The following is a 12,387-nucleotide window of genomic DNA, read 5'->3' as shown; positions in this document are numbered from 1 at the left end:
TTGAGTTTCCATTTCTTACTTGCCTTTTGGTATTTTTTTTTTATCATTCTGTCACTAATAACTAGGCCTGACTTGTGGGTACAAAAACGATCATGGCTCTTGTGGATTGTACATTGGGGCAGGAGAAACAGATATTAAATTAAGTAATTATAAACTAACTTTATAAGTGTTATGAAGACAAAGTGGGCAATGTTAGAAGAGTAAATAACCTAAAAGCCTTACCTAATTTGGGGTGGGGGGGAGCAGGGATAGGGCAGTGAAATGACATTGGGGAAATGACACTGAAGCTAAGAACTCAAGAGTAGGTAGGAAGTAGGCATGAAGAGAGGGCTTTTAGGGGGAAGTGGGTTAAAAAGTATTCCAGGTAAAGAGAATAACATGTGCAAAGACCCTGAGGCCAGAAAGAACTTGGACAGTTTGATTATCTGGTATTAAGTCAGGTGACTGGAGTATCAAAAATACACTACCGAGATATATAGAGCCAGATGGTGCATGGCCTTCTTAAGTGTACTGTCTTAGGCTGCCTCAACCCAAGCAAAACTCAGATCATAAATTGAAATTAAAAAATTAAAAATGTTGCATAAGAATCCTCTTAAGGCCATCAATTCATATTCTCAACTCTAATTTGTATGTCAGTTTTTCTTTTTTACTTTAAATAATTTTCTTCTTGGTTTTGAAAACAATGTTATACATCATAACTATCACAAAAAGAATTAACTACATGGTTTGGTTGAATTTGGAGTGAAAGTTGATTTAATACAAGCAAGTCTTGAATAGAGAGGTGTTCTGACAGATTAAGTATCATCAGTGCAATGTTGAAATATCAATTCTCAATTTAAAAAAAAAAAGATTATATATAACAGTTTTCCAAATCACCCAGAAAACATCATGTTATCTCAGAAAAGTGTAGACGACTGAATGTCATGGTTGTCATACTTCTAAGCAGGCTTTCAAAGCAAAAAGCAAGGGTTTGATGTTGTTTTAGGCATTTCTTGGTGGTCCTGATCTTTTTCAAGAATGGACAGACATGGAGAGGGAGCACAAAATTATGTATCATAAGCACCTTCTTTCAGACCAGCTTACTCAGTATAAATGAAATATTGATGCATTTGAAAGTGCCCAAGTGTTCAATAAAGATTTTAAATAAAGCTACCTAAAAGTTGTGGTTCTTAGGTTAATCATTTATTTATCTAAAGGATGAAGGAAGCTGTCTACTTCTGTGATATGAACTGCAATCAGCTTAAAAATAATTGACAAATTAATCCCTTCACAGCACAGCAATTGTAAAGGTGTTAGTTTTAATTAGGCCTGTCTGATTGCCTTGTCTAATCAAGAATCAAGGTGGTATCTTTGATGGTTAAGGTCTATTGGGGCCATCCCTGACCTGCCAGCCATGTATGTTTTAATTATTGATTCCTCACATTTCAGCCCTTTTCACAAAGGGACTTGAAGTTTGCAGTGCCTTAACATTTAAAGGGAAGAAAAATAAACATTTCCCCCAACACTTCCATCTAGATTCCTGTGGATCCTCTCTACCACTCTACAGTTTTGTCCTAAAAAAGCTGTCAGGTTGATGATGTAGCTAAATGCACATTAGAATGCTATCTCCCTGCTGCCTCTCCTCCCAGGCACGAGCTTTTCAGTGGGCATTGTTAAGATCTCAACAAGTCGCTATCATTTATGCTTCTAGAAAACACATTTGATTTCTTGATATCCTATGTCTTCTTTAAAAAATCCCTGAGGGTGAATGTAGTACTCAGGAAATTGGGAAGGTCAGGCAAAAAGGGACACATACCTTCTCACAGAACACTGGCTCACATTGCTGATGGGGAATGAGGTGAGAGTTCCTGTTACCACCATTAGCACGTCAGTCAGAGGACACGGGCAGTGGGCGGTCTCAGCCGTCCCGTCCTGTGCTTGACGATGGCTCTTCTTTGGTTGCAGGTCAATGAAGTGACAGTGGAGCAGCTGGTGCAGCAGTACCCCCACATCACCTTCAGCACCGTGCTGCAGGACTGCAAGAGGACCTTGGAGAGAGCCTATCAGATGGGCTGGACCCCCAACATGTCTGCTGCCTCCTCCTAACACTCCTGCTCCCACGTAGGTCCACTCAGATCAGTCAGCAGGGCAGAGAAGAGCAGGAGATTTGGGACAGGCCATCCCTTGGAAGGGTTTTAACTGTTCCACGTGTACGGGTGTACCCGAGTGTGTATATTTGTGTCTTGTTTGCATACTGCATAGCATAAGCGCAATTGCTATTTGTTCCCAGGTGAGCTGGGGTTCTTTTTTTTTTTCCTTAAAAATTAAAGATTTCAAAATCCACACACACCTTTTAGTTTTTAAGTTCAAAGACTTGTTTCTCTAAAAAATTTTTCTTCCTGTAGAACCAAAAAAACATCGGTCTATTATTTTGAGCTTCTAACTACTGCCTCTTGAAGACGCCCCAAAATAAATGCAACTGTCTTGCCTTTTGATGGCATAGAATCCTGCACTTCTGATGATCACCAGACCAGAAGTGATGTTGCACTAATTGGAAACCAGGAAACCAGTACCCTGCAAAATTTCAAGCACATACACACATATACGTTCTTACACTCCTTCATAAACATGCACACGTGCGTGCGTACACAACTCCAGGGCAGTTTCTTTCTAGACCATTTCTGACACGGGCCTTCCTCCAGGTCACTGAGGAAACATGTCATCCACTGTGGCTCTGCCTAACTCACTGTATCCACAGATGGTCAACTTGCTATCTGGAGATGATGTAGGGACTAGAGAGAATTAAGCCTTCTGTGAAGTTTTTATATGGAGGCAACGATCTGAACTCCCCTGGCCAGCTCACAAAAGTTAATTATTCATTATTTTGCAAATGTGTTCTGTTGAGTCCTGAATATTTCAGTGAAGTTTTGTGTTAACGTTGTGTTAGCTTTTATTTCATGGATAGTAACTGGTCCAGATATATTTTAATGATATTTGGAGCTAACCTTAGCATTCTCCACATTAAAGGCACCAATGTAATTAATAGTGCGCAGTTATTTAAAAACAACCCTACCGATCATTTAATTATTTTTTTGTTAATTTTGGTAATTATGAACGTGTATTTCTGAAATTTGGAGGTAGTCACATGAATAGAAAATTAATGAGTGAGATATAAGTAGACAATCTTCCTATTACTTTCTTTTTTTCTTTTTTTTTTCTTTGCTTTGCTTTGAGCTTTAGAACAGGTTTTATGGATATATGCATGTTATTTTTGAATAGTTCTTGTGCTACTGCAAAGATCTATTGCTGGTTAATGTATGAGTTAAGAGGAAAAATTAGAAAGTCTTCTCATTAAGATTTTGTTTACAACTTGTCAGAAATAAGCATTTCTTTGTTTAAAGATTGCCAGCTTTCAGTTAAGACAATATCAATAAGTAAATGAATATGTGTTTTGATTTCACACATCTTTACAATTAATTCATAGTAGGGACTCAGGCTCAAGTAAACTTGCCTGTGTCTAGATTTATAATCAAGACCACAGGGAGCCTTTTTAAGCTAAAGAGTGATCATCTTTCACAGTAGAGCTAGATACAAAACCCTGACTTGTGAGTTTGCTATTTATTCTCCCCCAATGTGGACATAACTGGTTTTTTTTGGTCTTTAACAGATATACTAAGGTTTGAGTTTCACTTTCTGTAAGCCCCAATATGGCTAAAATGATACTAGCTGTAAGAAACAAAATATAGCTTTACATTCAAATACTATTCACTTATTTATAAAGACTCCTTTTTTGTAAACACTGTTTCCTTTGATTACGTCAACATGTTTCTGATGTGGCATTGTTTTGCTTTTAATCCCAATCAGTTAAGAAAATCTACTTAGTAAGCACCAAGGGTATTTTTTCCATCACTAGATAGATTACTAATTTAATTTGAAAGGAAAACAATTTGTGTAAGATTAAAAACTGTTTATTATTAATAAAAGAGTTCATCTTGCACATGAAATAGTATCGTTTTCATATTCATTTCCCCACCACTGAAAAATATTTTAATTCACAATATTTTAACTGGTTTTTAATCCAAAACTAATTTATAAGACAGTATGTATAGAAATAGTAGCTTGAGTGAATAAGCAAAAGTTTAATTTTTATATACGTCACACTATATTTTAAATAGTTAAAAAAAAAAAAGAAGGGAGAGCCATTGATGATATGGATGGTGCCATTTCAGTTCAAAGTTGTCATCTTTAGAGTGTTACAGTTTGCTTGTCAAATGGTTTCAGAAGTGTAAAATTGATTTTTTTTATAATGTTGCGTTGTTTGAATCTCAAATACAGCACTATAACATGCTTTAGCTTGGGGGTGGGGTGGGGTGGGGAACTTGCACTTATTCTTTAAGATGTTGACTAATCCAGAAAGCCTGATGCAACATAAACCTGGAAAACTGCTTTGGTATATTTGTAGAAATCTGTAGAAACATCATATCCAGCCTCAAAGCATTAATCTCAAAAAAAAACAACCAGAAAAAAAAAAAAAAAAGCATCACCTTGAGTGATCCTGTGATGGTTGTTGAATGTGTTCTCATTAGATGCTTTGAAATGAGGCTTAAAATGATTTCTGGGCAATATAGTTTCTTGTTTTGCTTAGAATGTCATAAATATATGTGAACACGTTTAATGCAGGGCTTTGTATCCTCTCCAAAATGTCAACAGTATTTTCAGAATAAAGACTATGAAATATATTGCTGTAGTGAAAAATTCTGGTCCTTTGTCTTTAATGTCTTTTTGAGTGGATAAAGGAAATTCACCCAGTTTGTAGTTTCTATATTTCCGTGAATCTTTTGACCTTGCAATGGGTTGCAATAAAAGAGAAACAAAATACTTTGTCTTTTGTTTTATTTTAGAGATAATAAATGGCCTCCCTATTGCTGGTTGGGTGTGATGCATGCAGCGGTCCACGTCCTTGTGTGTTTCACTCCTGACTTTATGTTGGTTTGACTAACCAGGATAATGAACAAGACTGGGTTTAGGAGGTTCTAATCTGGCCAGTGATTACTGAGATAGATTAAAACCTTAAGGGTTTAAACAAGTGGTTTGTTTAAAATCCCATTCCCTAAACAGTCATTCATTTGCTTTGCCATTTATTCCATTTTTCAAAAGTAAACAGTTAAATTTATTGAGTAAAAAACATGTACCCAGCACTGGTCATTTAAAGATAAATAAGACTTATTCCCATCCTTGTTTCTCATAGCCTAGCAAGGAGACATTCTTGAAAACTAGCAATGGCAGTGGAGTACAATAGGTGTAATAATAGGCATAATTAGAGGGCACACATGAGACAGAGTAGCAGCTTTGGAGAGGAAGAACTTCATAGAAGACGTACTTCTAATGAGGGCTGAAGGAATAACAGGAATTTACAAACTTAGTGTGGGGAAGGAAGGGAGAGCAAACCTAGAAGATGGAAAAGTATGTGCAAAGTCATGCAGGAATGAGACAGCAAGGCAAGTTCAGGGTGTAGCCAAGTTAAGGTAGGTAGCTGGGTAGGTAGGTAGACGGCCAAGTGAAATAGAAAAGTATGTTCTGTAGGGTCAGAGAGTAGAAAAAGCCTCTACAGAAAAACCAAGCCTAATCATAAACTTTTCACGGACTACTAAAGAGATTGGATTTGTAGGGAGGGAAGATCGTTTCCACTAGAAAAGTCTTGCCCTAAATTCTTTCAACAAGTAGAAATTTAAATGCAGGACTTCTATTTCTGGCAATATGTTAGAATGAAGATCCTGAAAGATTTTCTGCTATGTAACCTCTGAAATTTTTCAGTAAAATAATTTTAAACCCTTTTACCTTTAGAAAAAAATTTAAGTTTATTCATTTATTTTGAGAGAGAGAGAAAACACATGTGCACACAAGTGTGGAAGGGAGGAGGTGGGGAGAGGGACAGACAGAGAGAGATGGGCAGAGAAAGAGGGAGAGAGAATCCCAAGCAGGCTCCACACTGTTAGTGCATAGCCCGACCCATAGCCCAACACCGGGCTAGAACTCACAAACCCTGAGATCATGAGTGGGACGCTTAAACGAACTAAGCCACCCAGACACCCCTTTTTAAACCTTTTTAAATGACTAGCTGTGCCTGCAAGAAAGCAAAAGGAACCCCTTGTGACCAGGAACAGAGTAGGGACATCCATCAAGAACAGGGGTCAGCAAACTATGGCCCCAGACCAAACCTGGCCTGATGTATATTTTTGTAAATAAAGTTTTATTGGAACACAACTACACACATTTGTTTATGTCTTATCTGTAGCTGCTCTTGTGCTACAACAGCAGAGTTGAGTGACTGTGGCAAAGACCGTGCAATCTGTGTTCTAGAAAATCCTCTGGGTGATTGTGATGCTTGCTAAAACTTTTATCTCTAGAGAAGCTTGGAAACTTGCAAAATCTGGGAGACTATACTGATCATTGCAGCCTAGAGAATGTGTATAAAACTTTGGGCCTGTGGATAATTGGGACACAAATCAAGAGTTCACCTCACATAAAACCAGGATCCCTGAAAGGCAACATCCTTTTACAAATAGTGAACTAAAATAAAACAAACAAAAATTGAAGATGCAAATAGTCATTTTCAGCCTTGGCTAGTCTCGAGTTATTTTGTTGTTTTTTTTTTTAAGGTTTTCTTGAAAATTAATAGCCACTGGCTACCATTCACATGGTTTAGTACCTGAATCTACAGTACTTGCATAGTTTGTGTTGCTTATTTGTATTTTAAAAGGATTCATTACAGGAATGCTCATTGCCTGACAAAAGCAAACAAAAATCATCCTTTGAGAAAGGTACCCTTAATCCAGTCCTTAAAAGAACCCCCCCCCCAAATAGAGTGGCAACTAATTTAAACTCACAGTCTAAAATCACAGAGAAGTTTTAAAGAATTTTTTTTTTTTTTAAAGCGGGGGGCGCCTGGGTGGCTCAGTGGATTAAGCATCCAACTTCAGCTCAGGTCATGATCTCACGGCTTGTGAGTTCGAGCCCCGCATCAGGCTCTGTGCTGACAGCTCAGAGCCTGGAGCCTCTTCAGATTCTGTGTCTTTCTCTCTCTCTCTGCCCCTCCCCCTCCCCCGCTCACACACACACACACACACACACACACACACACTCTCTCTCTCTTTCTCTCTCTCTCTGTCTCTCAAAAATAAACATTAAAAAAAAATTTAAATCACAGAGAACAGAAAATAAACCAACACTAGTTGCTAGTCAACAGAAAAGAAAAAACAAACACACATCTGCAAAGGCGTCAATATTAAATTTTCAAGTCCATAATACAAAAAGTTTTGATACACTTAAAGATATAAAAAAGTTATTTAAAACACATATAAGAAAAAAGCTATCCAAAAAATGAACAGATACATTCTTAAAAGAGCTAAATAGAATTTTTAGAAATCAAAATGTAATAATTGAAATTAAGGGGGCGCCTGAGTGGCTCAGTCGGTTGAGAGGCTGACTTCGGCTCAGGTCACGATCTCACGGTTTGTGTGTTCGAGCCCCGCATCGGGCTCTGTGCTGACAGCTCAGAGCCTGGAGCCTGCTTCTGAGTCTGTGTCTCCCTCTCTCTCTGCCCCTCCCCCACTCATGCTCTGTCTCTCTCTGTCACAGAAATAAACATTAAAAATTAAAAACAAAAAAGAAATGAAGATGGAAGGCTTGAATAGTAGTGGTATTCAGCCAAAGGGGGAATTTGCAAACTGAAAGGTAGATCTGAGTAAAGTGAAACAGAAGTTAAAGAAAAGACATTTTTTTCTTTTGTATGGATAATTTCCATGTGGAAGACTGAGAGATTAAGACACGTGGATATAGTATGAGACTTTTCCAAACAATCTCTCTAATCTCACAGAAGAAAAAATAAGATAGGATACAGGCAAACCAGAAGAGACTTTTAAATACAGAGAACACTCTGAGGGTTGTTGGGTGGGGGGATGGACTAAATGGGGGATGGGCATTAAGGAGGGCACCTGTTGGGATGTGCCCTAAGTGTTATATGTAAGTGATGAATCACTAAATTCTACTCCTGAAACCATTATTACACTATATGTTAACTAACTTGGATTTAAGTAAAATTTAAAAATTAAAAAAAAAAGATAGTGGAGTTTCCATTTTTTGGAGAAGAAAAAAAATTTTTGGAGAAGATCGAAGTCTCAGTTTTGGATGAGTTGATTTTGAGATGCTTATTAGACATTCAGTGAGTATGTTGAGTATGCAGTCAGATACGGAAGGTCAGCTCAGAAGAGGGACTTATCGGTGGCATTTAAAACCATGTATGCACCTGTCTGTAACCATCATACTTGGTCATCACCCATTAATTTAGCTGGAAAGAGGTCTAAGGACTGTGTCCGGGCATGCTAGATTTCTAAGACTGGAAGAGCAAGGAAATTGAGGTGGAATAACCTGAAAGGTAGGAAGAAAACCTAGAGTGTGTTCTATCCTAGAATCAAGTGAAAACAAGCAAAATTAAGTAAGCTGTTATTTAGGGACACACATGTATTTATAAAAAGGAGGAAAGATAAAGGTAACAACTGCCAAATTTCAGAGTGGTGGTTACCTCTGTGGGGAGCAGACAGTGGGTTGGGATTATAGGACCTCACAAAGGGACTTCAAAAGAATCTGTAGATTCTATTTTATAAGTTGAAGGTGGCTTCAGAGTATTTGTTTTATTAATCTGCTTCATAATGTATGTTTATGTAAAAAAATATTTTGTATCAAATATCTTATTAACTTTTAAAGGAAAAGGGTTGTATACCTTGTTTAAAATGATTGATTATCAAGAATTGTGAGGTTCCCTCCTGGTTTGGTAGTGGAGGTTAGCTCCGTGTGAAGCAGGGTTTACACAATCCCGTGTCTAAATGGTGGCAGAGGTGGGGAACACAGTAACTCACCCTTCTCTTCTGCGCTGGGAGCATAGTGTTGTCCAACTTCCTGGTTTCTAGCCGACTGTCGTTGGAATTGTGAGCAGAACAGCTGTCCAAGTGGCGGTGAGGCAGCTATGGGATTTCTTGCGGCCTGTCATGTCATTACCACAGGAATCGAAGGACCACCACACTGTTTTGTAAAACAGTGGGGGACCCTTTCATTATCACCTCATTTTTAATTACACAGATAAATCTGATATCAAACCTTTTAGAGATACAGAGACTTGTCTGATAATGTGATAACCTATCGCTGAAACGAGCAGTTTTAGGGTCAAGTATATCTGCTTCATTATATGAATAAACCACAGTTGATTTACCCATATTACCAGTGGTGGATTTTAGGTTGCTTTCTGTTTGGGGCATCATGCTTCTAAAAATTATTTCTAGTTTCTTGATATATTTTGTAGTTATAAATGCAGCAATATAGCTCCCTCAGTCCCTGAAATGCAACCATCTCCAGAAAATAAACTTGAGCACAGTAAAATCATCTCTGTAACAACTCCAAATAGCATCCCCCTTTTTATGATTCTTCTTGGATAATAAAACTATGTATGGATGCCATCAGTCCAAGAAAAGAGAAACACCCAAAGGGCAAGTGTTTGTTTTGGCTCTTGTATTCACCACGTGATAGATGTTTCTTGTACTTTTCCCCGTTTGGCATCACTTGAGAGATCTGGACATGAGAGGCATTAACATTGAGTGACCTGGGAATGCCTAGCGAGACAGGCTGACGGGCACTCGCTCAGATTCTTTCTCCAGCCTTAAATCTCCCAGTGGTGTGTCTGTGGCCCTGTGTGTGTGTGTGTGTGTGTGTGTGTGTGCGCGCGCGCGCGCGCGCATGCATGCACACACACATGTGCTCATATGTAACATCCAGTCATAAATGATGCCTACTGACGGCAGTCTGTTCAATCTTCTGTTCTTTGAAGTTTTTAGTGATTAACATAACGAAAGATGAAAAAGTAGTGCCTAAAGAAGGGCTTTTTAAGAAGTGCTATAAAAATATATTCTGCCTTGATGGTCCTCGGTGGCTAATAACAAGGGTAATTTTTACAAATAATGCTAAAATAAATGGAGAAATCTCAGCAAACTTGATTTTGTTAATAGAAATAATTTTATGGTATTTTAAGGAATATCTTGCAACTGAGTCACTTACTGGCTAAAGTGGGGGAGAAAAGACATCTTGATAATTGGATTTCAATAAAGCTTTTATTAATGTTTTTTTGATTCCAAATCAAAAGTTGAATTACTATACGGGGTTCATGGATGTGGAGAGGCAAATACTGGGAAGTACACTTATAGATAACTTAAATAATTTGGCTTAATGTGAAATTAAGTGGCACCCCTCTTTATTAGATAACTTAAGACGACTGCCTTCCCTCAAATGTATACTAATGAATGTGTGGTCCACTTCTCTACTCTTCTCCCTGCTGTTGAATGTTACTGTTCCTGTTTCTTCTTAGCTCTACTTCACTCTAATCATTAACCAAACAGTCTAAGAAAATTAGTGATCAGAATCTTCATGCCTGTAAGGATTAACTATATATTTGAAACTGATCCCCAAACATAGAAAACACTCAGTGTTTTAAAACGTTTTGCTGTGAATACAACAGAATATAACACATTCATGTAATACAGTTGTGAACTAAGTTCCACTTAAGTCAAGAAATAGAGCATGACTGGCATCCTAGAAGCCCTCACCAAAAGTACCCCCTCCCTGGCCCATGCATCACCCTGTCTCCAGATGCAACCACTCTCCTGGACTCTATGCAAATCATTTTCTTGTTATTTTTGCTGTATTACCTGTATGCATCCTTAAAGATATGGGTGCTTGGATGGCTTAGTCGGTTAAGTGTCCGACTTCAGCTCAGATCATGGTCTCGCAGTTGTGGGTTCGAACCCCACATCAGGCTCTGTGCTGACAACTCAGAGGCTGGAGCCTGCTTCAGATGTTGTGTCTCCCTCTCTCTGCCCCTCTCCCACTCATTCTCTTTCTCTCTCTCTCTCCCTCTCTCTCTCTCTCACACACACACACAAATAAACATTAAAAAAACTTTAAAAAATATAGTTTGGTTTTGCCTGGTTTTGAACTTTGCATGAAAGAATCATATTGTGTGTATTGTTTTGTGACTTTCTTTTTTATTTGATAGTGTTTCTAGGATCCATCCATTTTATTGCGTGTAACTCTAGTTTATACGGTTTTATTGCTGCTTAATATTCTGTTGTGTGGACGCACTACTATTTATCCATCCTGCTATTGAAAAGCATTTGGCTTGTTTCCAGTTTGGGACAATTACAAATCCTGCTGCCAAAACCAATCTTGTACAAGTGTCATAGTGCACATAAGCACACATCTCCAGATACAGACATAGGAGAGGAAGTGCTACTATTTGCCTATCTTCAATTTTATTAGATGATACCACACCATTTTCCAAATTGGGTGAGCCAGTTCACATATCCATCAGCAGAGTATGGAAGTGCTTAGTGATCACTTATTTCCTTCTGATTGCCATGTAGTGATATCTTATCATGGTTTTAGTCTGCATTCCCCAGAATATTTAAAAAGCTGGGTACCATTTCACATGTTTATTGGCCACTTCGGAAACAATGATTGTAAAGATCTTTAAACCATTTCAGAGAAAAGAAAGCACATAGGAAAGGGCTGAGAGGGTTGCCACAGTTTCACTGTGGATTATAGCTGTTGGGGCAAAAGCGATGCAAAGAGGGCAAGGAAGGTGAGGGACCCTGAAAGAGGTTTATAGATTAAAAAAACAAAGCTTTACCTTCCTGTGACTTTATTACATCTTGATGTATGGAAGGAGGCCATTATCTTGGATTTAAATGAGAAGTTACAGGGATCTGAACAGTGCCTTAATGCAAGGTTATATGGTTATTGTGACGATGTAATTAAATTAAATATGATGTAAACCAATCAAATAAGAATGGGAAAAAGAGAGTGTCACTTCTCTGCTATGAAAACAAAGTTGAGTGCTTTGGAAATTGAGATGAAAGGAAAAGCACACACACACAAAAATCTTTCAAGTCAGTTACAGAGCTCACAAGATGTGAGAGCTCACAAATGTGGGAAAAATTATAAAAACCTAGAAGGAGTTTGCATTTAGATTGCTTCCACAATGAATTTAATTTCTTATTCCATTTTAAAGAAATTGACACTAGAAATCATAAATGGTATGTTATGGTGATGGTTTATACAAGAATGACAATGTAGAACACAAATGGCCTTGGCCATTGAATGTGTATGTGTGTGTCTTATATTAGTATAAATTTGTATATAAGTTATGTGTGTTTATATATGTGTTTTATATTTATATAGATGTGCATATATGTTTTATATTAAAATACTGAAAAAATATATGAACGTATATATGTTTAAATGATATTTAAATAAACTTTTTCAATTAAGTAGCTAACTAGCTGTCCTAAATTTGCTAATAAGAGG

The 12,387-nt window shown here is 37.7% G+C and overlaps 1 protein-coding gene across 1 annotated transcript in view; it reads left to right on the top strand.

Annotated features, from left to right (window-relative positions):
• FBXL17 (F-box and leucine rich repeat protein 17) overlaps positions 1-4,857 on the top strand; it is a 500,142-nt gene extending 495,285 nt beyond the window's left edge. The window contains 1 exon segment of the mRNA XM_030326099.1: positions 1,945-4,857. Coding sequence (XP_030181959.1) covers positions 1,945-2,085 — 141 coding nt within the window. The 3' untranslated portion in view covers positions 2,086-4,857.
• Positions 4,858-12,387: the final 7,530 nt, after the last annotated feature.

Source organism: Lynx canadensis, chromosome A1 (genome assembly GCF_007474595.2).
Source record: "Lynx canadensis isolate LIC74 chromosome A1, mLynCan4.pri.v2, whole genome shotgun sequence".
NCBI lineage: Eukaryota > Metazoa > Chordata > Mammalia > Carnivora > Felidae > Lynx > Lynx canadensis.
This window is presented reverse-complemented; position numbering and strand designations above follow the sequence as displayed.